Here is a 27,835-nt window from a genome sequence, read left to right as displayed (position 1 = left end):
GGGGTTTCAGGCGGTTTCTCAGTCCCACACTGCCATCGCCGCTGTGGAGGCAGTAGTGCGCATGAGGATCCACACACTTTTCTGGTCCTTTGTTGCGGAAATCGAAGATGACTTAACTTCGACAGACTCAGCTGGCCAGGTAGTAAGCCATCCATCCCGACATCATATTTTCTTTGAATTGGTAGGCCACTCTTGAGAATGAATGCTAATCCTTTTTTGGGGTGTCTTTGTTGCCCAAAGTAGTTTGTTGATTGCTGAAGTTTGCTTGAGCTTTTTTCCATTGCAAGAAGTTGAAATAAGCATATAAGCTTCTTTCTTATGTCTAGAGAAAGTTAAATGTTGTCAACAATATAAACTGGGAAGTGTTGCTTGCTTGTGATCCATGCTATCATAATAGCAGGAAACAAAGTGCTTGGGAAATTGTGTTTTCAGGGACGATATTGAAAGGCTGTAACCCCAACACAAATGATTATCGTGTTTTATGTATCTTAAAATAAGCTACTGCACAATGTAATTGAGGAACAAGTTAAATACCGTGTTGCGATGCTGCGTAAACTTGCTTGCTTTCTAGCTGCCGGTTGCGCATGTTTCCACTGTAGGAGAATAGCGCATAGTCAAATAAGAGAATAGAAAGGAGTTGATTGAGAGATCATTTGCGTTGTGCGCAGTGCTTGGGCAACTGGGACAAAGCCTTCCTGTATTCAATGCTCCAGCTCTGTAACCCGGTTCAACTGAACCCCCCTCCAACCTTGTGTAGTACTACTTGTTTTTCTCCGCAGCTCTCACCATGCCTGTATAGCACATGGGGATGTGTGAAACTTACTTCTCAGCCTTAAGTGTTGCCACTTGCAGCTGACTGCTACCTATTCGTGTGGTGCTAACTGTTAAGACAGTTTCAGGAGGGTAGTCGCATGTGCTAGCAAGGCAGCAGTCCTGGGTTTGAGCCTTGGTGTGAGCCAAATCAGGAGCAAGTGATACTTGCTAATCAAGCCATGATGATCTTTACAATGGTGCCTTGACCCAGATATACAGTTGTGCTCAGCTCAATGCTGGGGCAGCTTTTGAGTACATTTGAGGGGGGAATATAGCAAATGGGGATGTGTGAAACTTACTTCTCAGCCTTGAGTGTGACTTCTAGCTTTTAGTGTGGTGCTGACTGGTAAGATGCTTTACGAGGGTGGCAAGGCCTGGGTTCAAGCCTGGTGTGACCCGAATCAGGAGGTACTCTCTTAGCAAACAGTGTGCAGTAGCCCATCCTTTACACCTGCATACCCTCAAATATCCAGATTGGGAATTGTAGAGATCATGTGTCTAGATATGTTGTTATTATTATTGTTGTAGGCACTTTGGGGTTTGTAAGTTGTCCCACTTTTAAGTCATGTTGTGTACCTGTAACACTGGTCTGTTTCAATAACTGCCAGTTGGAGGGAAGTGTGGCTTTCTTAACTCATTTTATTGACACCCTCCTCAGCACCGCAACCTGTGAAAAGATTGATAGTCATTTGAGGTGTTTCATGAGTCACACACACACACACACACACACAACCTTACAGAAAAACCACATGATTTCACATGTGAAATCACATGATTTCAAGTGAAATTGCACATGTAAGCAAGTGTTTTGGGAACACTTAACATGGAACTACACGTAAAAACATGATCACATTAACTTCACATAAGATCACATGCCACTGGAAACACACTGGTTGAACCAATGTTGTTTTCATGTCATTTCAATGAAATTACATTGAACCAATGTGGAATATACGTTGGTGCCCAGTGGGATGTGATCACGTGTTTTTGGAACACTTCATGTGAAATTCATGTGGGTTTTCCGTAAGGCCACACACACAAACACACTGGGCAAGACTTCAGACTCTAGGCTCTAAAAATGAATAATAGAGTTGCACACTATATATAAGCTGTCGGTAATTTATTGGGTAAACCAATGTTTCAGCATCACTGTGATTTTTAAACAAGTCAGTTAAGAACAAATTGTTATTTACAATGACCGCCTACACTGGCCAAATTGTGCACCAGCCTATGGGACTCCCAATCACAGCTGGTTGGAATACAGCCTGGATTTGAACCCGGGTGTCTGTAGTGATGCCTCAAGCGCTGCCTTAGACTGCTGCACCACTCGGGAGCCCCTCGTGTGATGGCACATGAGAAGGCACTGTGATGCCGAAATGTTCATGGTATACCTAATAAATTACTGGGAGCTTGTATATAGAGTGTCCGATTCTCTCTTTTTTTTTATAGCCTACAGTTTACTCGCCGTTAGTCAGCACCTCTACTAACTTTTTTGAATGTGCGCCAGCTCATGCTTTTCACAAGACTTCACACTCATCAACATATTTCAGCCTTTTATTGTAATTGAGTTGTGTAATTAACATCATCCTTCTCGTTTGTGGTTTTGCAGAGGAGGGTTCGCAGCTGGGATGTCTCGATATGAGTCACTTTGTTCTTTGTTTGTGTTGCTGAGTGGAATGAAACACGTAGACTTGTGAACAAACTACTTTATATGCAACTTTGAAGGTGTTCTGAATGGTATAATTCAGTTTCAAGGAGCTCAGACAACCAAACCGCCCCTACGCTCTCTTAACGAAACAAAGTGTTGAGATTCAGGAGCTGGCAGGGAAATGCTGTACTGTTAGATTGCATTGTTTTTGGAGTCCTGTTTTGGACCATCGTTGGAGTGTGTAATGTAATTGCGTGACTACAGAATGTTTGGGTAGGCCTACACTGATTAAAGTACCACTGACAATGGAACACTTTGACTATGGGTTTGCCAGGGTCGTTTCATTTGGGACTAGGGAAGTTATTGTTAGAGTATGTGTTTTTTACCCTCTTGTTATGTTGTGGGAGAGATGGTTGATCTTTACTTCATGAACTAAATACCAGACAGGACTGGTTTTGTACCAGGAAGGCCTGAAATTCCATGGAATGCTTACAGTGTACTTGTCTGTGTATGAGGTAAGCCTATGTGGGGTTATACACCCCTGTTCTCTCTTTACTGAGGTGGTTATTGGCAAATGAACTAAAGTGTAATTTTAGTGAATGTACATACAGTAGAGTTGACCTTTCGTTTCTTGCTTGCATGTGAATTCACTCATTCACTTGAAAACGAATCTCAGTTCCACTGGCAAACTAGGTGGAAAGTCAGGCTGAGATTGGATCAGCTCTAGTATCTAATTGCAAAGGGGATGTTGATAGGGGTGGACCACCAGGCCTGTGTGTGTCTGAGACAGTCTAAGGGCTGTTTGTTGAGGAAAGAACAGTTTTGTTTGTGTGTTGGTTCATACTTCTCAGCTATGGTGGGAAATACAGTTATGATGACTAAGCCTGTGTCTACACTTGACACTTACATGTGATATGCTGTCAGAATACGAATCTTGCATTAAAAAGACTGGTCTAGACACACAAGTCGCTTTGTGGTTTGATTGTGTTCAGATCCGGCTAATCACTTCAGGATATGGTCAGGGAGGCATTGTGTGCCGATTTCTCCACAGTCTGGACACAATCAGGCTACCGAAAGCACTCCTCTCACATATCTCCAGAATACTTGTGTTTTGGGACAGACAGGCATCTTTTCATTATAACGTTGGGGGAAACGCATTCCTAGTATGTGGAGAACATGTTTGCTGGCCTCAAATGCTAGCCAGCTAGCTAATATTTAGAAAAGCTTTTTTTGTTCGTCTAGAGTTATGCTAACTAGTTTGCAATCCCTTTAGCATTGCTTGCTAGCTTGCTGGCTAGCTACAGAGGTTAGCTGGCTACTTCACTACAGTAGTTAGCTATTTTCATCAGCTTCTGTTGTGTTATCATATTTAGACTATTCCTCCACTTGTAGAATGCGTACTGGTATTTGAATATAGCGCGGGAACAGAGAGTGTGGGTAGGGTGGACACATGTACAGTTGAAGTCGGAAGTTTACATACACCTTAGCCAAATACATTTAAACTCAGTTTTCCACAATTCCTGACATTTAATCCTGGTAAAAAGTTCCTGTTTTAGTTCAGGTAGGATCACCACTTTATTTTAAGAATGTGATATGTCAGAATAATAGTAGAGGGAATTATTTATTTCAGCTTTTATTTCTTTCATCACATTCCCAGTGTGTCAGAAGTTTACATACTCAATTAGTATTTGGTAGCATTGCCTTTAAATTGTTGAACTTGGATCAAACGTTTCGGGTAGCCTTCCACAAGCTTCCCACAATAAGTTGGGTGAATTTTGTCCCATTCCTCCTGACAGAGCTGGTGTGACTGAGACAGGTTTGTAGGCCTCCATGCTCGTACATGCTTTTTCAGTTCTGCCCACAAATTTTCTATAGGATTGATGTCAGGGCTTTGTGATGGCCACTCCAATACCTTGACTTTGTTGTCCTTATGCCATTTTGCCACAACTTTGGAAGTATGCTTGGGGTTATTGTCCATTTGGAAAACCCATTTGTGACCAAGCCTTAACTTCCTGACTGATGTATTGAGAGGTTGCTTCAATATATCCACATAATTCCCCCCCCCCCTAATGATGCCATCTATTTTGTGAAGTGCACCAGTCCCTCCTGCAGCAAAGCACCCCCACAACATGATGCTGCCACCCCTGTGTTTCACTGTTGGGATGGTGTTCTTCGGCTTGCAAGCCTCCCCCTTTTTCCTTCAAACATAACAATGGTTATTATGGCCAAACAGTTCTATTTTTGTTTCATCAGACCAGAGGACATTTTTCCAAAAAGTATGATATTTGTCTCCATGTGCAGTTGCAAACTGTAGTCTGGCTTTTTTTATGGAGGTTTTGGAGCAGTGGCTTCTTCCTGGTTGAGCTGCCTTTCAGGTTATGTCGGTATAGGACTTGTTTTACTGTGGATATAGATACTTCTGTACCTGTTTCCTTCAGCATTTTCACAAGGTTCTTTGCTGTTGTTCTGGGATTGATTTGCACTCCTTCTCACCAAAGTACATTCATCTCTAGGAGATGGTCCGTGGTGTTTATACTTGTGTACTATTGTTTGTACAGATGAACGTGGTACCTTCAGGCGTTTGGAAATTTCTCCCAAGGATGAACCAGACTTGTGGAGGTCTCCAATTTTTTTTCTGAGGTCTTCACTGATTTTTTTTTATTTTCCCATGATGTCAAGCAAAGAGGCACTGAGTTTAAGGTAGGCCTTGAAATACATCCACAGGTACACCTCCAATTGACTCAAAGGATGTCAATTGGCCTATCAGAAGCTTCTAAAGCCAATACATCATTTTCTGGAATTTTAAAGGCACAGTCAACCTCTGAACCATTGGAATTGCGATACAATGAAATAATCTGTCTAAACAATTGTTGGAAAAATGACTTGTGTCATGCACAAAGTAGATGTCCTAACCGACTTGCCAAAACTATCGTTTGTTAACACAAAATTTGTGGAGTGATTGAAAAAGGAGTTTTAATGACACCAACCTAAGTGTATGTAAACTTCCGACTTCAACTGTACATGTAGATGCACGACGTGTTCGGAATTCCATGATCGGAACTCTGGTATCAGGATGCAAAAGCTGCATGAACTGTCAAGTCTAGACATGGCCTAAGCTTCGTCTTGCTTTTTATACGCAGCATTGTTTAGTGTCACAAAGATTGAAGAACATATCTTCCTCAAACCTTTCCAGACAATCTGTTGATATCAAACAACGGTGCTATGTCTTATTTTGTATGCACTTGCATGGTATAGTACAACTGTGTTTACAGTCTTCCAGACTATAGGCCTCATTCAAGGAATCTCTGCCTATGTTTCTGCCAAAGTAGATTTGCATGACAATCACGATCTCCCAAACTATCCAATGCCGTGTTAAAAAATGGCTTTACTTGCTTCAATTTCTTATTTTTAGCACAGTAAAATCTGAAATGCTGGAATCTACATGTGAAAGACAGTCAAGTCGAACAGGGTTGTCTCAGATAGCTAGGCAGGCGGTAGGCAGACAAGAGGGACTTGTTTTGGACATGGGATAGCTGCAGTAATTTATGGAGATAATTAAGCAGAGTTGGTTTTTAAAGGGGATCACTCTGTGCTCCTGTGTGTGCTTAAGACGCACACATTTGCAAGGCTTTTGTGTGCGCGAGTCCCTATTAAGGCTTCATTCTCTGAGTGGGCAGCTGCGTTCCTGTCTGCGAGGCACTGGACCATACTCTCCCTCTCTCTCTGTCGCCCTCTCACTTTATCTCTCTCCTTTGCTCTCTCCCCTCTTTCTTTCTGTGGTTTCCTGGCCCGAGGCGTTATGCAAAGCCTCCAGAAAGAAGGATTGTTAGCCATGCCAGTCTGTGCCTCTGTGTTGCACACATTTGATTTTAACGACAGCCCATTCTCTCTTTCTGTGTGACCTTCAGTCATAACTGCTCTGCTTCGCCCACAGCGTCAAAAGCTGTGAGCTGAGTTCAAAACAAAAAGTAATGTTCCACGGTCTCCCCCACGTTTCTGTGTGTACATCTCATTTACATGATGCGTTTTGTAAATGTTACGTCTCGAACGCCCACAGAGTCTAAGATGGACTGCTGAGAAGAAAGGAGGCATTCTGGCATACACCAGAGCAACCTTCCCCAACCCCCTGCCAATGACTAGATCTGCTTTCAGATTAAAAGCATTCTGGGAAGGGAAGACAAGCCCTGTGACACATTGCACCATCAGTGTGTCCCACCACCACATCAGTGTGTCCCACCACCACATCCGTGTGTCCCACCACCACATCCGTGTGTCCCACCACCACATCCGTGTGTCCCACCACCACATCCGTGTCCCACCACATCCGTGTGTCCCACCACCACATCCGTGTGTCCCACCACCACATCCGTGTGTCCCACCACCACATCAGTGTGTCCCACCACCACATCAGTGTGTCCCACCACTAGTCTGAAATGACTTCCTTTCATTTTCTTAATTACCACTGATTGGTGAGAGGCCTGATAAGAAGCCTTATGGTGAGATGGACAACCACCACTGATGGACATTCACCCTGAATTCCCTTCTGACAACTGAAGTGACCTCATGTTTTTTTTTGTGTCATTCACTATCATAAGACGTCTGTTATGAATGACAAAGGAGTCATTCTTCTGTTTATCCTTTCTCCTTTCTCCCTGCTTTTCTGAACGACACTGCATATTTCCTGTCTGAATCACTCAAGGTTTGGATAGACTTTCTGTTGATGCTGTCTAGAGTGTAATCCGTCAATTATACACCCCTAAAAAATGTTTTATGGCGTAGACAGTCTAAATAAAATTATTAGCAAGCAGATCCTGTTTTCCATTCTAGTTCTGAAGCAGTGGCCTGCACTTCACAGTATTTGCCACAGTTTCTTTGCCAAGATCTTTCGCCTCTCACAATTGAGGTTTAATGAGCTGAGCGAAATCATGTTTCTTCCATTTGGTCATAATGGTAGCGAAATTAGTGTCGGTGTGTTTTGGCAATCCCTTTTCCCCACACCTTCATCGTTTACACTATGTGAACGTAGGAACTTTTATGACAGTGCTTACACTCTACTGTGAAATACTTAGCAATCATCTCTGATATATCATTTTGCAGGATCAATACGTGACTGATGGCCCTGCGTCATGAGGAGACACACCTGTAGATTTGTGTAGTAGACACCTACAGGTTGTTAGTAACACACACGCACGCAAGACAGCCAGCCTGGCGGAGGTAAGACCGAGTACAGAAAGATCAACGCATTCTGCTGAAAAACCAATTCTCACACGTTTACATTAAGATGATAAAAGAGCTGAAGGTGATCATCTGCCATTATATTAGTATGAAAGTATTGTATGGAAAGAATAACACGTAGTCTAATCCATCTATTATGTTCCACAGAGATTTTGCTGTGATGATGCTCAGCAGGTAGCCTAGCGATTAAGAGCGTTGAGCCAGTAACTGAGAGGTTGCTGATTTGAATCCCTGAGCCGACTAAGTGAAAAGTCTGTCTGTGCAAGGCCCGTAACCCACTTACCCTCGTTCCAAGCATGCACACGAACACACACAAAGTCATCGAGACCCTTACCAAGCAAGTAGCAGATGGATGTTTGGTTGAATAAGTCATACACTCATTCATGAGAAAGGTGAGCATGTCATGACTCAATGGAATTCCCATAATTTCCCATCATTTTAGGGCTGGGAAATATATTGTGAATAAGCAGTATACCGGTATGAAATTGGACTACTTTACTGTCAGTTTTGCCCTAATTTGGTTGAGTATAAAACTATCCCTTTAGAATTAATTGTTGCCAGTCTAGAGTAATGCACTACTCATAAAACATATTTAGAACTATTATTATTCAGAAACATAAAATATCGCCATACCGTCAAAATAATGATATTTTTGTCATAACATCACCTTCCACACCAAACACACCCACACCATTTGTCCCCTAGCTCCCACAAAACGAGACCTGCAGTGTTATGTAACTGTCTTGGAGAGGAGTGGTACCCGGGACGTGTGATTATGGGGTTGGAAGTGACTTTCTTTATAACGTCACCTATTTAAACACCGTAGGAGTGGCCCCCTTAGCTGTGATGGAGCCCTGAGCGTGGGATTAACCATCATGTTCTGGTCTGGAGGCTCTCATATAACATATCCCTGGTGGATTAGGGTCTGGTTAATGTGCATAGAGCAGCCTGTCAGGGGTAATGGGAGAAACCACATGCTGAGGGAGAGAGGGGTGAGGGGATGAGAGCGGAGGTAATTAGTAGGGTACCTGATGTGTGAAGAGCCCTGGAATGCAAAGGCTTTTCCAGAAGGGGGCCTCTGGTCTGTACCTCCTTTATTACCTCACACTTGGACCCACCCGGTTCAGTCTTGTTCTATAGATTAGTGATAATTTAAGAAGAAGAAGAAGTGATGCTAAATCAGCTTTGACAAGCATAGCATCACTGGACAGGAACAGGCATTGCGGTGTCTGAAGTCCATCTCTCAAGCTTGAACTAATGTACTCCACTGATAAGGAAGTGATGTACTGTCTAGATATGACTGTCCTGGTTTCTAACATCCAGGTCAGAGGTTGGCCTTTTTCCACAAGAGCACATGTCCGTGTAATGCAGCATATGTTACACATCCATACTGTAGCATGCTTGCCCTTGTAGACTAGGAATTGTACAGATCAATCAGCAGCAATGTCCTGTAGTGAGGAAACGCAGAGAGATGTTGCAGTAGTTTGAAAAAAAAACATTGGCACATCTGGATGGATGTGTTGACGACATCTTGATGTTTACTGTGTGGACAATAAAAGTGGATGTGAAAGCAAGATGGGATATTGCACAAGTTGACTGTGTTCCTCCTTTTCTGATTGAGGGTCAGTGTGTGTGTGTGTGTGTGTGTGTGTAGCACCAGCTACAGTATCTGTGTGTGAGAGACTGATTATAGCTTTGACAAGGCTTTGTGGATTTCCTTTGGCGGTTTTTCTTATCAAATGTTAGCTAATGAGGTGGTTGCTGCTGCTCACCAACACCCTGCAACAGAGTGCTGACTTGTGAGCACAGGGGAAGTGTTATTTGTGTATGTGTCGGTAATTTAAAATGCCAACACATTTTGCACTCCGGTGTGTGTGTGGGGTGGGGGGTTTACATGTCAGTGCCCTGGAAACCTCGCTCAAGAAAGGTGTGTTTCTCTGGAAACTCTTTCTCAAGAAAGGTGTTTCTTCTCTCTGTTGTTTTTTTCCCCATTTGTTACAGGACTGGGTTGTCATGGTCACTGCTCTTCTTTCAGAGATAAAGAAGTGAATGGCCTTTCAAAGTCCTCATAGAGATAAAGCCTTTATTTGTGTAGAATCAACTTGAAGGCCAAAATCAACTGCCGTTTTACCGCACATCAAGTCAGACGATGTCAAGTAAAACGTTTAATGAATGAGAGCTGCTTTGTTTGTGTTCTCACCGAGCTCCTGTTGCATGATGGGGTGTCGTTTTTGGACAAAGTGTCCAGCCAATGGGTGCTGGGGGGATGGCCGGAGGGCAGCTTGGTATGCCGTGACCTCTCCAGCCTTGCTTTATGACCTCAACATGAGAAAGGGCTGACCCAGTGTTAACTAGAGAGTGATAACTCTCCTGTGCAGTAACTACATCCAATCAGTGATGGACACCAAACACTGTGCCACAAAACCTTACAGGGCCCATTCACGCGTGCACAGGAAGCAGGGCGAGTAGCGATAACGTCATCACATCATCCAAAAACATGGCAGACATTGGCTGAATATTAAAGGTTAAAGCTGCAATATGTAACTTTTTGGGCGACCCGACCAAATTCACATAGAAATGTGTAAAAAAGTTATAGATCTGTCATTTTCATTGAAAGGAAGTCTAAGAAATGGTCTCTTTTATGTGCACTATTTCTATGCTTCCAGTTCTTAAGTTTTGTTTTTGTGTCTTGTACTTTCGGTTTTGTACGAAAGCTTCAAACGGCTGAAAATACAATATTTTTGTTTATGTAAAAGAGATTTCACAGTGGTTTAGATGGTACAATGATTCTCTACACAATGGAGTCTTGTTTTACCACAAACTTAAATTAGGCAAATTATTAGAAGTTTAGCAACCAGGAAATGGAGGAGCATTTTCTGGTTGCTAAAATTGTAATATCTTGGAAAAAGTGATGGAACAATAATAGGCCTCAGCAACAATAATTTTTATAATTCAATGGATGTTTTTTGCACAAAGGTGATGACTAAAGTGTTTTATTAGGAATTTTCTAATCTGACTTCTCTATGTGGCCGTCTATTGAAATTGTATTTCTGGGATGGGGGTCTGTTAAACTGCAGTACCGAAGCAAAACTGTAGGAGCAGTAGAAACCGTTACGAGTACATCTACTGTACTTTTCGCCACATTTTTTGATAACAAAATCTGAAAATACTCTGGATAACATGATAAGACTCTTCCTGGAATATGTGGGGTAGGTTTAAATGAAAGGACTAACTGGTATCTCTATGTGGCCACAGTTCCTAAGCAATTTCAATGCACTTTTATGACTCAAAGAAGAGACTTCAACTTTTTTTTTTTTTTGACCTTTATTTAACTAGGCAAGTCAGTTAAGAACAAATTCTTATTTTCAAGTGGGTTAACTGCCTGTTCAGGGGCAGAACGGCAGATTTGTACCTTGTCAGCTCGTGGGTTTGAACTTGCAACCTTCCAACGCTCTAACCACTAGGCTACCCTGCCGCCCCAAGGTACTGGGATAGGAACCAGGGCAAGCACACTTGTAGTTGTTTAGTTCGGAACACAACCTTGCGTCCCCGCCATACCACCATTACAGTAGTTTAAGCAATCCAATGTCCAATATCCAATATAAATCGCAATCTGGGTTCGTATTCCTATGCCAAGAGGCCTAACTAAGTTCTAAAATACGATCTTAGAGTGTTCGACTTGAGCAAGGCAATTCAGAGAAACGGGTTGTATATAGAAAGGAGTCAGGTGTGTGTGCCACAGTGACTTTTCCTCACAATAAACAAACAGGCTCATTCTTGAGAAACTTGAGTGACCCAGGGTATAACATCATGTTTTCTTGTAGCTGTACACCAAATATAGCGATCATAAACGGTGACACTATATGATTTGGAAATGTTAAGTGCACATTTGGACTCACAGGTGTTTGGCTTATCTGTATGACATCATAGTTGTATTTATAATAATCCTCAACATCTCATCTTTTTAAAATACACTGATCTAAAATATAAATGCAATAATTTCACAGATTTGACTGAGTTACAATTCATATAAGGAAATTCATTATGCCCATTTCTATGGATTTCACATGCCTGGGAATACAGATATGCATCTGGTAGTGACAGATATCTTTAAAAAAAAAGGTAGGGGCGTGGATCAGAAAACCAGTCAGTATCTGGTGTGATCACCATTTGCCTCATGCAGTGCGACACATCTCCTTTGTATAGAGTTGATCAGGCTGTTGATTGTGGCTGGATGTCGGCGGGAACTGCAACACTCTGTTGTACACGTCTGGTGAGTATGAAGGCCATGGAAGAACTAGGACATTTTCAGCTTCCAGGAATTGTGTACAAATCCTTGGGCGCAGCATTATCATGCTGAAATATGAAGTAATGGTGGCAGGTGAATGGCACGACAATGGGCCTCAGGATCTCGTCACGGTATCTCCGTGCATTAAATGCAATTGTGTTTGTTGTCTGTAGTTTTATGCCTGCCCGTACCATAACCCCACCGCCATCAGCAAACCGCTCGCCCCCAACGCCATACACGCTGTCTGTCATCTGCCCGGTACAGTTGAAACCGGGAAGAGCACACTTCTCCAGCGTGCCAGTGGCCATCGAAGGTGAGCATTTGCCCACTGAAGTCAGTTACGACGCCGAACTGCAGTCAGGTCAAGACCCTGGTGAGGATGACGAGCACAGTTTCATCGGCTGTCCGGGTGGCTGGTCTCTGATGATCCCGCAGGTGAAGAATCCGGATGTGGAGGTCCTGGGCTGGCGTGGTTACACATGGCCTGCTGCTGTGAGGCTCGTTGAACATACTGCCAAATTCTCGAAAATGTGTTGGGAGGCGGCTTATGTTAGAAAATGAACATTCAATTATCTGGCAATATCTCTGGTGGACATTCCTGCAGTCAACATGCCAATTGCACACTTCCTCAACTTCAGACATTGGCCTCCCGAGTGGTGCAGCGGTCAAAGGCACTTCATCGCAGTGTTTGAGGCGTCACTAGAAACCTGGGTTCAATCCCAGGCTGTGTCACAACCAACCGGGAGTCCCATAGGGCGGTTCACAATTGGCCCAGCGTTGTCTGGGTTAGGGGAGGGTTTAGCTGGCTCAATGCTGTCATGAGACCAGAGAGGAGAGGAGAGCAGAGGACATGAGGATGGGAAATGTTCCTAGTCTCTTTTTCCCTTGTGGGTGGAGGATTGGGTGGAGGACAGCCCGCATGGGGCTGATGCCCTCATTATTTCAACTCCTTTGTTTCCCACAGTTGGCAAGCACAGTACCCCTTTCTTTGTCATATAGTATATTAATGCAACCTTAACATCCAGTACATTCTCTCCTCTCCAACTGACCCATCCTTTTTCTATCCTCATCCCTTACATGCTCACTCTCCTCCTACTTCATTGAACCATATCTTATGGAGAACCCAGAACAGTCATGGTGTTAGTTGAGGAGCTCTGGAGACTGGTAGCTGTGTCCGTTGGCCCACAGTAGAAACTGCAAGCTGTCATTAGTAGGCTGTTGATTAGAGAATAAGGCCTGGACCTTTCTAATCAGCTGTTTTGCATGCTATTCCTGATATAGCCTAGCTCTGTCTGTCGGGGGGGATTCAACTGCACGTTTTGGATTAGCTCCCTGGTGTTGTGAGTGAAAGATTCGAAGTAGAGGACTCCGTAAAGAGTGAGCCTGTGCTGTACTGTGTTTGTGGTGTCCCAGCCCAGTGGACTGACTGTATGTGTTTAGACTCGTCTCTCTAAGGGCCCTACTGCCTGCTATACAGACACACCCACAAGGACCAATCCTCCTTTCCTCCTCGCCCTGCGCCTGGGGACACACTGTGGTGGTGTGATGGTAAAGATCATTATGACACGTACTGCAATCATGGCGTGCTCACGCACATTTGTGCCCATTTGCAAATATGCACCCACGCATGCCGGGCTCCATAATGGCAAACACATTTTTATGGATTGTAATATTTGTGTGTGTGCTCACCAAATCTCTCTCTTTCTGTCTGTTGTTGCACAGGGATTGGCTGAATAGCGAGAGACGCTCCCCTACCATCGAGGACACTCTGCAGATGAGAGGTGGTCGTCTGCCCGTCCAAACTGCCCAAAAGACCTTCTCCCCATCTGTCCTCACCTAAGATGGCTTCCCACGGCCTTCTCCTGCACTGGAACGGACTGGAGCAGAGCTGTGCCCTACCATGGTGATCATCTTCTCAAAAACACTGGAAAAGAAGAAAGGTGGCGATCATGTAAGGGCTAAGGACACTGAATATTTGCTGCTGGTAAGTAAAACTCTGCTAGCTAGACCTATAACTGAAGTAGTGTAACAAGTTCCTTACAGGTGCCTCTCTCTCCACCGGCCTTGGAAACATGAGAGTTGGGCTTTCTATTGGCTTCTCTACAATACAGCCTATTGTAGTTTTTGGCAAGGTGCTCGCCACCAAGTTGTATTCATATGGCCTCTACGCTGGTCCTTCTAAATAAATTGTATATTATTCTACCTCAGTGTTCAAATCAAGCAATTTGGGTAAAAAGGCTTAAACTGAAATGGGGCCAATTTGAGTAGTTTTACCTCTTTTATAACCGTCACTGTGTACTGTAAGGGGTCATCGCAGTTCTGAATGCTGACATTACACTGTATTGCTGTGACTCCTAGTAATGTTAATGACTGCTGCTTTGACCTATTTCTCTATGAGCCAGCCTGCACCACCCTGCCTGTTATTTTCTCTGGTGTGTGTGTGCACTCCTTCGTGTTCGATGCCTGAAGTTATGTACGGACATGTTTGGAGTCTGAGTAAATGAGCCTAGTCTAAGCCATATCCTCTGTCTGTTTTTCCCGGTCTATCCCTCCATCTGTCTGTCAACAGCGTGAGCGCCACACCATGAGCAGAGGGACTACCCTCTTCTCCTGTGGCACTGTGGGTGAGTGCATCCCTCTCCCCTTCACTCAGACTGTCCTCACCATAATGCTTCTTATTGTCTCCTCTTAGGCTTTATTGACCTGGGCTGTTGTGGAAACTGGTTGAATTGAACAATCTGCTTTTCATGTCCTTTTCATAAAAACTGTCTCATTATTTGTTCCCATTCGCTCGTGTTCATTTCCTTTGTCTTGTTCACCAGCTTGATGCCTCGTTACAAGCTCCCCTATAACGGTTTCTGCCTGTCCTCCTCCTGTCTCATCTCGCCCTCATGTCTGGTGTGCACCTGCCGTCGCACAGAGCTGTGTACTGCACTGAGACTTAACTGTAACTGAGTGTTGTTTTGCCTTTGTCAATGGTTCCCTTTTGGTTCGGTGAACGTCACACTCCTTATCCCCTCCGCCCGTGTTGAAAGACACGCCACTGTAAATCAGAGTCTCATTGGACCCCGCCCTGTCGTCTGTTCAATGTACCCGCGAGGGGTTAACGGGATGCACGTCCCACAACTGCTGTTTCTACTGTTATAGCTGACATCACAAGACGTGTTATATATACTATTATATGGCTTCAGGTGTGATTTCAGTCCCTTTTCAACACATTTTTCATGGGCTAGGTGAACCTTTTTAGTTTTAGTTTTCTCCTGTTGCTATTTTGTATGCTGGACATTCTTGTCAGGTCATGTTGTCGCTGTGGTTTTTTGGGACTGAAACAAAGACTTCTGCCCACCAAAAATGGAGAGAAGCATTTGAAGGGATGGGTTTGGACAGGGGTGGGCCTCTTGCTGCCAATTGGGTATCAATAGAGTTCTGTGTTAGCTTTGAGCTCAGTAGTGGCAAAGTTAGCTAGAACCAGTGTGGTAGGTGTTTTGCCTGTGACGAGTAATGTTGGCATAGTCATTTGTCAAATTCTATCTGAATTTAAACCAATCATTGGTGTAGGAAGCCATCCACTTTCACAGAATAATAAGCCTAGCTAGCCTATCCTGCTAACCAAACCAGCTGTCAGACTAAGACACATTTCCCCTGGGATGGCTGCTACCATTATGTTAGGTAGCAATAAGCTGTGCTTAGCAAAGAGATGTTGAGAAGCAATGAAGGGAATGGCCAGACACCTAGCTGCCTCTCTGCCAACATTCATAGGACCTTTTGAAGTTTTTGTTCAGTCTGAGAAAAACCCATCAACAGTCAATCAAGTGGTAGAGCATTGACCTGAATGTTTGTTTTGTGACTGGTAGGGGTGTTGGGCAAACACCACTGTTAACTTGCCACGAGCAGGCGTAGGGTTTGTTAGCTAAGCGTTCTGTGACAACTGCAATGCTATATAATACAAAATGTGATTTGATTAATGACACACTGCTAGGTTGCTTGTATAATCCTGTACTACCAGAAAGCTCAGGCTATTGCCCTGCCAGCCACTATGCAACTGAAAGGTCTACCCAATCCAGGAGCTAGCAGCTCTGTTCCAGCAGGTAGTGTTCTGTCAAGCAGTGCAGCCTGGGTCGATCCAATCCCCTGTCTGTAGCTAGCCATTCTTCTACTATCCTGTCTCCACCTTAACTGGGCATCTAGACCTTGAGTGATGCGCTTCATCTCTCTCTATTAAAACTCCTACCGATGTGACCATACTCGCTTCACACGGTATTGTCTCTAACCAAGAGCTGCTACTGCTGGCCTATTCTCCCTCTGGCCTCAGGCTGCTTACTGTCTTGTTTTCTGAAGTGAGGTGTGTGTTTTGGGGTACATGTGGGTATTTACTCGGTTGATCATCCTAACGTGCATACGTGAAGAAGCTGCACACGGCACCTCACCCTGGAAGTTCAGCCCTGCTGTCCATTTCATTATTGTTTCACATGAAGCTAGCCTCTAGAGGAGATGAAGTGGGATTTTTCACAACTCTGTTAGATGGCATAAGGGGCCTTATGTTAGAGGGGACACGCAGTAAGGAGGAGCATGATATGATAGTAATGATTTCAGCTTAGGCCCCTGATACAATAACTTTCCATCTGTTCTGTCCTGATTTATATGTCCACTTTTTGATTACATTTTGTCAAATTAAATTATATGTATAAGTGTTCGTTCATATGTTTTATAAGTGTGTCCATGTGTTCCAGAGGCAGACAGGTGGCTGGACCTTGGCCGAGGCTGTGCCATCCAGCGAGGGACGCCCTGCGAGTCCGGCGCCAGTCTGGAGAGCCTGTGGGATGTTCTGCCCGAGGAGTGCCAGCGGAGGAGCCTGGTCTGGGGCCACGAGATTGGCCCTGCCACCGCCATCACCAGCCTCATTCGAGACCTTAACCTTGGCGATGCCAAGCTGGCAGCCACCCAGTCCCTGGCCCTCGCCAACTCCCCTTCAGCCTCCACGGCACCCCCTAGCAAGCGCCAGTGCCGCTCACTCTCCTTCTCTGAAGAGTTTGGTGGCTGCCGGTCTTCATGGAGACCTCAGGTGTCGCGAGTGTGGACGGCGGTGGAGAAGAGGAGGTGCCACAGTGGGGGGAGTGTGCAGCGCTGCTCTGGAGGAGGTGGTATAGGAGGTGGTGGAGGTTATTCAGGGGGTAATTTTCCTGCCATGCAGCGGAGCTCCAGTTTCAGCCTACCCTCACGCTCCAACAACCCCACAGACGGGGCTCTGGAGCTGCCCTGCTTCACCCAGCGCCTGCCCCTTCACCCCCTGTTCACTGCCTCCCCTACGTCCCCCTCCCACCACCACTACCACCACTCCCTCAGGCCCCTCTCCCTGTCCCATGAGCAGATCAGCCTGCCAGAGCATCACAGGGAGGGGGCCAGCTCCCCGGACTTCACCCAAGAGATGGGGAGACGTGCTGGACAGAGGGCAGGGGGGACTGGGGGCCTGTCCCGGAGCAAGTCCCAGCCCTGCGTCCTGAACGATAAAAAGATCGGCATGAAGCGCAGGAGACCAGAGGATGCACAGGAACCACGGCCCTCCCTGGACCTGGCTAAGATGACCCAGGTTAGTAGCCACTGAGACACACACACACCCTAATGGTCTGTCAAGAGTGTCTGACAATACCAAATGACTGAAAGACAACTGTAGATCAAAACATATTAGTGGATTTTGATTATGTTATAATGACTCAGACATTTCAGAGCTTTATCCTTATTTACTCATCTCGATTAAGAATAGATCAAGTTTTATCCAAGTCTATACACAGCTTTAACACCTTTAATAAACTGAGTACATAAGGTTAGATCAGGCCAAACAAAATGACTAACAAAGGAATACTTCTGTTCAGAGATGGGGAACGTTCAAGGCTTCTTTCTCTGTGTGATCTGGTGGGGGATTAAAACGGGCTGTATTACGTTTTCTGGGTCAGTGGTTTGTAGCGTAGAGGGTAAGTGTTTTCAAGCCTCTCCTTTGGGAAGTGGCATTAACTAAGGAGCATTTCTTGTGTTCCGTCATGCTTCACACCGCCATGCTCTACCACACTCGGCTCCGGTTATCATTTCATTCACTCTGTTGGATAAGCTCACGATGCAAAGGTTGAACCCACACAGTCCACTTCCCTGCCTACATTTTTAGCTGGATCACATTCTGCCTGGCCTGGGGGTGGCTTGTTTGTGTAATGTCAGAGGAAGTCGTGGAACTGCTCTGTGATTACTACTTGATGGCTCCATATAGACTGGATGGATAGCCTACTGGATACAGTTTAATTTTGCACGTTGATCGCAGCCAATTAATGTCGAGACGGCACTATATGCAGTCTTCAATGACCCAAGACTTGCCTGGCTCACTTGGCCCTATCCCTCTGACCAATGCGTCTCCCTTGAGAATAGGCTGAGAGCACAGTTTGGAATTGAAACACAACACGTATAGGGGTCCTCCAGGACTAGCTCAGTGTAAACACTGATGAAGCTAGCTGATATTACTGTGTGCCTCTCCGCCCTCCTCAACCCTGCTCAGAGGTCCCCTGTCCTCTCTAGAGATCTCTAAATCTGTCCTAGAAAGCATCCAACCTCAACCCCCTGCCCCCCCTTCCTGTTCTCTTCCCCCTCTCGAAGAAACTGTTCCTAGCCACACTGAGGGTATAGCCAAGGTTGAATCAACAAGTGTTCAGTAATGGAGCCTAGCATGTTTCCTATGTCCATGCCAGCCGCTAAGAGAGGAAAACCAAGAGCATTTTCATTATCCACACCAGTTACCTCCTCTCTCTGGAATTCCCCAGTACGCCTCTCCAATGGCTCACAGGCTTTTCTTTTGGCATCGAGACTACCCGAATGGAGGCTAGTGTTTTTTAGAACCTTGTTTTTGTTTTGGGTTGGGATTGCTCGACTGCGCTTTAGCATTGTGTGAGGAGGACTGATGAGATCGTGTGGTGCGGGTTTGATCAGTAGTTTCAAGCCTCACACGCATGAAACCAGATATCCACTTTACCGGTATTTACTCTCTCACAACACAGAATACTGTAGGTCACAAAAGCCTACTGACACATGGATATACAAACACATTGTCACAGATGCGCACACCCAAACTCAGTCACTCTCAGTCAAACTCAGTCCTGGTGAGTATAGTAAGGTTTAGGTAAGGTAATGAGTATGACCCTTTAGCAGACTCTCTTATCCAGAGCGATTTACAGTTAGTGCATTCATCTTAAGATAGCTAGGTGGGACAACCACATATCACTGTCATAGTAAGTACATTTTCCCTGAATAAAGTAGACATCAGCAAAGTCAGGGCTGGGGGGGTACTATTCGAAGAGGTAAGGTTTCAGATGTTTTCTGCTTGACTGCTATACTGAAACACAAACAGAAACCGTCTGTATACAGCACTGCAGATGTACTGTATGTATTAAACTATGAACATGGTTGTTATTTTTGTACTGATTAATTGGGTCGTCATTAGTTACCACAGCCCCAAAGTCAAGTTTAAACCTAATCTTAACCACACTGCTAACCTTATGCCAAACCTCAAATGAAGGCCCGAAAGGCACATTTTTGTGACAACATTTGTAATGCAGGTTTATGGGCAAGGGGTACGACAGACCTAGAGAGGTGTAGTGGTCTCTGGATGAGGACAGATGAGGAGTGTTAACTGTTGGTTGGTAAAAAGGAAGTGTTGAGCCGGGAAATTTTAGGCTGGTTACAAAATGTGTTCTGCCTGACATTAAGAGAGAATGAATGGAATAGATTTGATTGTATGGAATTCTGTCCTCTCCAATCCAAGTAGGTTTGGTGGGGGAATCATTGAATTGTCTTTTAATTGAGATGTTCATTTGTTATGTCACTCTGTTCATATTTATTGACCTTTTGGTTTGTGTGGGAAGCAACTCAGATTGACTTTAACGAGCATAATTGCATGAGAATGTGATGAGGCTGTTTTTACACGTGAAAGTGATTCAAAAGGGCAAATCCACCTTCAGTCACTGTGGGTGTGTATGCATATGTCATGACTGTATGATGGTGAACATTAAAAGTGAATGCTTCTTCATGTATGAGAGTTGGGCCTTACCCAGTGAATAACACACACACACACACCACTCCACTCTGTGTAGAGAAACTAGGTGCGAGGTGTCAGGACTAGGTTTACCATGGATTGGTTAAATGGATCACGGTGTTGCTGTTGCATCATGTAGACCTACCAGCGCTCTTATGACCTCTGTCAAGACTACATCTAAGGGAACTACAGTGAGAATAAAATGTTTGTTATTCAGCCGGTGGAACATGTTGTGTTTTGGATCAAATGAATTAAAAAAAAATTATAACTAAAAGAAGATAGACCACCGCCTGTCGTTTTCAAATGGGAACAAATGAGTCATAGTGGGCAGAACAAGCACGGAGGTGGGCAGAGCCAAGCACGAGCTGGCGAGATCCTATTGGCTCGTTCTAGCATGCATGTGCATATTTCCGTTAGAGAATGCCTACTCTGTGACGTGAGCATGTGCAATAACTCAATTTGCCTTTTCACTCCTTCTAAACGACGCATTTTTATTTTTTACTTTGGCAAAGAGTAAAGTCTACAAAACTTAGTCAACTCTGTTTGTAACATATATTTTAGTTTTGGTAACAGAACATTTTATTGAGATCAAATGTTTCATCGATGAGAAAATGAGCAGGAATGTCGGCCAAAATCCATCTCATTCCATCTTCTCCCACTGCCGGCCACTGGGCTTCCTCTCACTACCATATTTGGTAGTGAGTGGAAACGCCAAGCGGATGCTTCACATTTATACATCCGGTGAAATATCTGTCTCATTGTTTTATCTGTGTTTGTATTATGTGTCCAGCGCATGTTGTAGATCAGAGATCATCAACTAGATTCAGGCGTGGGCCTATTTGTTTCTTGAGCGGATGGTCAGGGGGCCAGAACATAATTAAAAATCATTTGTAGACCGCAAATTGATCTTGAAAAGCCAAAGCAGATATAATATTTGACTGAAACATAATAATTTCAAACCTTGCTTACATTTGTATACAATCAGAAATACACTACATGACCAAAAGTATGTGGATACCTGCTCGTCGAACATCGGCAGGGTAGCCTAGTGGGGCGGCAGGGTAGCCTAGTGGTTAGAGCGTTGGACTAGTAACCGGAAGGTTGCAAGTTCAAACCCCTGAGCTGACAAGGTACAAATCTGTCGTTCTGCCCCTGAACAGGCAGTTAACCCACTGTTCCCAGGCCGTCATTGAAAATAAGAATTTGTTCTTAACTGACTTTCCTGGTTAAATAAAGGTAAAATAAAATAAATAAAAAAATCTCATTCCAAAATCATTCATGTGGAGTTGGTCCCCCCCTTTGCTGTTGTAACGGCCACTCTTCTGGGAAGGCTTTCCACTAGATGTTGGAACATTGCTGCAGGGATTCACATCCATTCAGCCACGAGCATATGTGAGGTTGGGCACTGATGTTGGGGCGATTAGGCTTTGCTTGCAGTCGGCGTTCCAATTCAGCCCAAAGGTGTTTGATGGGGATGAGGTCAGGGCTCTGTGCAGGCCAGTAAAGTTCTTCCACACCTATTTCGACAAACCATTTCTGTTTGTAACTCGCTTTGTTCACGGGGGCATTGTCATGCTGAAACAGTAAGGGCCTTCCCCAAACTGTTGGTAGGTAATGTTTCCACTGCTCCAGAGTCCAATGGCGGCGAGCTTTACACCACTCCAACCGATGCTTGTCTTTGCGCATGGTGATCTTAGGCTTGTGTGCTGCTGCTCGGCCATGGAAACCCATTTCATGAAGCTCCCGACTAACAGTTGTTGTGCTAATGTTGCTTCCAGGGGTAGTTTGGAACTCGGTAGTGAGTGTTGCAACCAAGAACAGATTATTTTTACGCGTTTCAGCACTCGGTGGTCCCGTTCTGTGAGCTTGTGGCCTACCACTTCGCGGCTGAGCCGTTGTTGCTCCTAGACATTTCAACTTCACAATAACAGCACTTACAGTTGACCAGGGCAGGTCTAGCAGGATAGAAAGTTGACAAACTGACTTGTTAGAAAGGTGAGATCATGTGACGGTGCCACGTTATAAGTCACTGAGCTCTAAAGTAAGGCCATTCTACTGCCAATGTTTGTCTATGGAGATTGCATGGCTGTATGCTCGATTTGATACACCTTTCAGCAATGGATATGGCTGAAATAGCCGAATCCACTAATTTGAAGGGGTGTCCACTTTTGTAAACTGTGCCTTCAGAAACTATTCAGACCCTTTGACATTTTTTCAAATTTTGTTACGTTACAGCCTTATTCTAATTATTATTATTTATTTATTTAATCCTCAGTAATCTACACACAATCCTTCATAATGATGTGCAAAGCTGCCATTAAGGCAAAGGTTGGCTACTTTGAAGAATCTCAAATAAACAAATCAAAATATATTTTATAACACTATTTTGGTTACTACATGATTCCATATGTATTATTTCATAGTATTGATGTCTTCACTATTGTTCTACGATGTAGAAAATAGTGAAAATAAAGAAAAACCCTTGAATGAGTAGGTGTGTAATGTTGTGTGTGTGTATATCCCTCAGCCATACTGATGCAATGGGGTGTGAATTGTGTGGATGCGTGTTGTGCTAATGGGCTAAGGTCCAGCCACCATGGGGAATTTGTGTGTGTCTGAGAGAACTTGCAGGGTAGAGAGAGGGGGGGGTATTTATTTCTCCCTAAATCTACCCGGCTGGCGGATGGCTGGCAGAGCAGTCTTGTGGCCTATTAATATCTCCTCATTGGCCCGAGTTCAGGCTCATAAAATGAAGGGGGGGCGCTCTCTATCCCTTCTCTCCTCCCCCCATTTCTGGAATGATAGGCATGGCGAGCATAGCTGAGCTGCAGTCCTTGCGGGGTTGTGGGAACACCTAAGTAGGTGGGTGTGGTGGCGGGGTGTGGCGTGGGGCCCTGCTGTGACAGTAAACTATACACACATGCACACACAGGTATATCTGCTAAACTAGTCATAGTCTGTCTGTCTGCCAGTTATGGGTTAAGCTCTACTTCCCTCCCTCCCTGTCCTGTCCTCTCTGTGTCCTGTTCCTCCCTGTCCTGTCCTCTCTGTGTCCTGTTCCTCCCTGTCCTGTCCTCTCTGTGTCCTGTTCCTCCCTGTCCTCTCCCTCTGTGTGCTGTCCTCTCCCTCCATGTCCTCTCTCTCCCTGTCCATGTCCTCTCTCTCCCTGTCCTTGTCCTCTCCCTCCCTGTCCTTGTCCTCTCCCTCCCTGTCCTTGTCCTCTCCCTCTGTGTGCTGTCCTCTCCCTCCATGTCCTCTCCCTCTGTGTGCTGTCCTCTCCCTCCATGTCCTCTCCCTCTGTGTGCTGTCCTCTCCCTCCATGTCCTCTCCCTCCGTGTCCTCTCCCTCTGTGTGCTGTCCTCTCCCTCTGTGTGCTGTCCTCTCCCTCTGTGTGCTGTCCTCTCCCTCCATGTCCTCTCCCTCCATGTCCTCTCTCTCCCTGTCCTTGTCCTCTCCCTCCATGTCCTCTCCCTCTGTGTGCTGTCCTCTCCCTCCATCTCCATGTCCTCTCCCTCTGTGTGCTGTCCTGTCCCTCCTAGTCCTCTCCCTCCGTGTGCTGTCTTGTCCCTCCCTGCCATGTCCCTCCCTGTCCTGTCCCTCCCTGCCATGTCCTTCCCTATCCTGTACTGTGCTGTCCTGTCTCTCCCTTTCCTGTACTGTCCCTCCCCTCCTTGTTGTGCCCCACCTTGTCCTGTCCTGTCTCTCCTTGTCCTGTCCTGTTCTGTTCTTTTTCCGCCTGTGTGTGTTTGCTCCAGGAGGTCTCTCTCTCTCTCTCTCCACCCCATAACACACTGTCTCTCTGGGGGCGGCTTATTGTACCAGTACCATGCTTTTTCTATGGAGCTAGGAAATACGCTCTGATGAAGAGCTGTATGAGTAGCACTGTTTTGCCAGCTTGTTAGTAGGGTGTTGTTTTGCCAGCTTGTTAGTAGGGTGTTGTTTTGACTGTTTGTTAGTAGGGTGTTGTTTTGACTGTTTGTTAGTAGGGTGTTGTTTTGACTGTTTGTTAGTAGGGTGTTGTTTTGACTGTTTGTTAGTAGGGTGTTGTTTTGCCAGCTTGTTAGTAGGGTGTTGTTTTGACTGTTTGTTCACAGCCCCATTATCCAGGGGGATATTTCCTTAACCTCTTAGCCCTGTGTGTGTGTGTTTGTGTGTTCCCACACTAGCAGCTGTCTACACTATCCAGCTAGAACAAAATGCTATGCGCCTTCTAGGACTGGAGGGGCTGACAGGACTGTGTGTGTATATGGGGGTTACTCGAGGGAGGTGCTCTAGAGGAACAAAAAGCTGGGTAAACTTCAGAGTATTAAAGCTCCTTACCCCAAATCCTGGTTGTAGCCCAGGAGGATTTAATGGGAAGCATATTGCAGAGAATACCCTCCTCCTGCCGTCCACTTCTCCCCCTTCTCTCTCCTCAGTGGGCTATAGGAGGGGTTACTACAGGGGTCGAAGAAAGCGGGTGAGGCCCTCAACAGCACAAAAGTGTGTGACAGAAATGCCCAACGGTGCCATTAAATACTGGTGTTTACATCCATGCCCTTTCCTTGTCTGTATTTTCTTTTTGAGGTAACTAGAGCGAAGCATTGGCCTCCAGTGTTCACCTGACATACAGTATTATAATATATTGTAGGTGTACCAGAGTATGTCTGAATGTTAGCCCTGCTCAGGTTTTAGCCACCGAATGTAAAGCTGACGTCCAAAGATAGTAAACATTAAAGTTATATGAACGTATCACTTTATATTCATTGAAATGCTTTTGCTTCTATTTCTTTCTCTCATAACAAGCACGTTTTGGAAAAAAACTTTTGGTAAAAGCCTCTACCAGTTCATTGGAACCAGAAGAAGTGAATGAGGGATTGGAGGAACCGTGGGCTTTAGGAACACATCTCTATTCACCTCCAACATCTGCTACTGGGAGAGAGGGACGCTTAACCCTTTCACGGCAGGAATGTCTGTGGTCTGGCTCTATTGGAAGGCGGAGGGAAAGTCATTTAATGAGGGGACAAGTTTTTTTTAGGGAAGCAAACATTACACAATAAGGCATCAGTACCACATTCCGTACGTATACTGACACAGATGGAAAAATATGTCTATGAACCGTCCTTAAATGCCTAGAGTAGCCGACACCAGTCTGAATATAGATGTGTTATGTTGATGATACAGGTTCACATATGGGCGTAGACATAGGGGTATCTTGCATTGACAGTTGGCACACAAAGAAGTGAAACTCAGTCAGCCCTGTGTTGGGCCACATGGGATGTGCTAATCAAGGTTAAGGTCAGGCGTTAACAACCAAACACGTGCACACCGCCACACGCACAGCCCTTCACATAACACATGGTCAAACTCTCTCTCTCTCACGCTCATTAGTAAACGCACAGTCTCTCGCTCTTGAGCACACATGTCGTTGTAACACAAATAGCCTGCTTTGCATACCTTGCCTGGGCACAGTGTGTTTGGTGTACACACATGTCTGGTCTCTGAAAGGAGAGATCACACCCTGAGTAAACAGAGAGCTGCTCCAGAGTCATTTTTTTTTTCCTCAGGGCTTGTGACGTCCATTTACCAGGAACACACAAACACTCTCTCTCGCTCTCTCTCTCAATAGCAATAACCGTACCTAACCCCCTTTGTCCAACACACGATTATTCATAAGGGTCAACTAGATGATGGGTGTATGAGTTGGCCAGTGCAGTTCAGGAGGTTTACCAAGCTAGGTCAAGCCAGACAATTGGAGAAATCGTATATAGAACATTGTAAGTCTTCAGGAAAGTTTGTCACTTTTGTCTGTTGTGTGTTTTAGCTCCTCATCCCCTCAGTGCAGCAGGACAGGGATACCCATGGGGTTGGGAGGAAGAGGATACCTTTGTGGTTTGCAGCTGATTGCACCATGTCATCATTCCACTGTTTCCTCGGACTGAGTGACTTACCAGAACATTAACAAAACTAGCTCCCTAGTGGGAGGGTGAGCTCAGCTCCATCGGTGAAGCAGGAGTCACACACCCACAGGCCATAAAGGTCAAGCTCTCAGGTTTCTCTCAACAACTCTGTGTTCCAGATGACTTAATGACATTTCTGAAGTGTACATGCATAGGTTTTGTGACCTGAATCAAGATTGAACAGTGAGACGACGATACTATAAATATTTTCTGTGTTTGTTATAAAGTTATACTAATATCTCCCTTTACCTCACATCTCTTCTCTCAAACAGAAACTCCAGACGTTCCACAGCTTGAGCTGCCCTGGGTTCTCTGGTCCGGACAGCTGTCGCTCATACATGCCCCCGCCCTCCACCAGGAGCTTGAGCCAATCGGAATCTGACTTCGCCTGTGCGTCTGACCTATGTGCTGAGACTCAACAGGAAGTGGACGAGGAGGAGGATGACTCTTCTTATAAGGAGCTGGACAGTGACTCAGCGTGTAGCCTGGACTCCAGGCCCGGGTCCCCATGCAGGGGAGGGGGGGAGAGAATGGGGCAGGGACACACCCCCTGGAAGGGTGAGTATGGGACAGAGAAGGACATCTACCAGCTGGGGGGTGAGCTGGACATCGACCAGATCGAGAGGAACTGAATGCAACCTGAAGCCTTTGGATAAAGGATTGTCATAACCTTTTATGAAGGCTGAGGAATGTTTCTGAAGGTTTGCCGGAGAATTTGGAATTTCATGACCACGAGAAGGATGCCTTATGTATGATAGGTGGATATTGAGCAGGTTGAAATGACCTCAGAGAGAGGAACCTAGCGATTTTAGACAGTGGTTTTTGGAACATTATAAGGATGTTTGTATATGCAGTGGGGGGGATGTTGTATTGTGTGTAATGTCAACGAAGGACAAAGCACGTGGAAGTGTCAATAGAAGGTGCTGCATGTTGAATTGGCAGATGGCTTCTTTGGTTGAACTTTGAGATCTTGCAGGACAAACAGTTGTTTTGAACTGTCTCGTTGTCTTTCTGAATCTAAAGGCAGTGGCTTTCGCTTGGCGACGTGCAGCCTAACTCAGGAGTGGGAAAGTGAGGGATAGTCTTTAATACCTCCAAAAAGCCCTCTCTCCTCTTAGCCTGAGTACCCCCCTATACACCTGGACTGAACTGCAGCAGGAATATGCTACAACTTCTGCTTTTCTCTACCAGAATGGGGGGGGGGGGGACATGATGGACCGGGAGAGAGGGATGAAATGGAAGAGGAGAGAAACAGTATTTTTTTTCTCATAGACATCACCTTGACACTTTTCTTCAACTATACCTGCAGGAAGGACACTCCCTGTTGAATTCCAGGTTAGCCCCTAGCCTCTATACCCTATTCCCTAGCCCCTATACTCTAGGCACTCCTGTAGATATGAAAGGAAGATGGTACCAGTATTATGGTCATTTCTTCACCTTCCCTTCTAACAGGCGGTGTGGAGTTTTCACCATATTGCTTACCTACCCAAGGGTTTCAGATTGCCTAGGGGATAGGGGTCAATTTGGAATTCCGAAGGTGTTCACACACCATCGCTGAATGTAAATAAGCTTTTAATGGGTTTGGAAATAACAGGCAATTTGGTCGGTCAGATACATGTGTTGTCTTCACACCTCAGAATACCCTACTCGAAACAAACCTTTATGACGTTTAATAGATTCTAATATGCAAAATGTATATTTGAATAAACACTGAATTTTAAGTTTTCAGTTCTAATATCAATGTATATTTTTCTAAATGTATTTTTTATGATCTGTTTGTGAAGGATCTGAATTAAGAGGCTTTTCTTTAACAGGATAGACATGAAATAAAAACACAAACTGCC

At 45.0% G+C, this 27,835-nt stretch overlaps 1 protein-coding gene across 3 annotated transcripts; it reads left to right on the top strand.

The window, feature by feature from the left end:
* On the top strand, nucleotides 1–27,835 carry LOC115135068 (protein FAM53B-like). Of its 3 annotated transcripts, none has more exons than XM_029669318.2 (5): nucleotides 1–139; nucleotides 13,707–13,968; nucleotides 14,554–14,608; nucleotides 16,715–17,571; nucleotides 26,264–27,835. In XM_029669318.2, the coding sequence occupies exons 2-5, from the start codon at nucleotides 13,885–13,887 to the stop codon at nucleotides 26,621–26,623; spliced, it is 1,356 nt and encodes a 451-aa protein (XP_029525178.1). In that variant the 5' UTR covers nucleotides 1–139; nucleotides 13,707–13,884; the 3' UTR covers nucleotides 26,624–27,835. The 3 variants fall into 3 exon arrangements, with proteins under 3 accessions (XP_029525178.1, XP_029525179.1, XP_029525180.1); XM_029669319.2 differs by having other exon boundaries at nucleotides 1–181; XM_029669320.2 differs by lacking the exon at nucleotides 1–139 and adding an exon at nucleotides 12,181–13,532.

This window comes from Oncorhynchus nerka, linkage group LG10 (genome assembly GCF_034236695.1).
Source record: "Oncorhynchus nerka isolate Pitt River linkage group LG10, Oner_Uvic_2.0, whole genome shotgun sequence".
NCBI classification, from domain to species: Eukaryota; Metazoa; Chordata; class Actinopteri; order Salmoniformes; family Salmonidae; genus Oncorhynchus; species Oncorhynchus nerka.
Note: the sequence above shows the minus strand (reverse complement) of the source record. Positions and strands in the feature narration are given on the sequence as shown.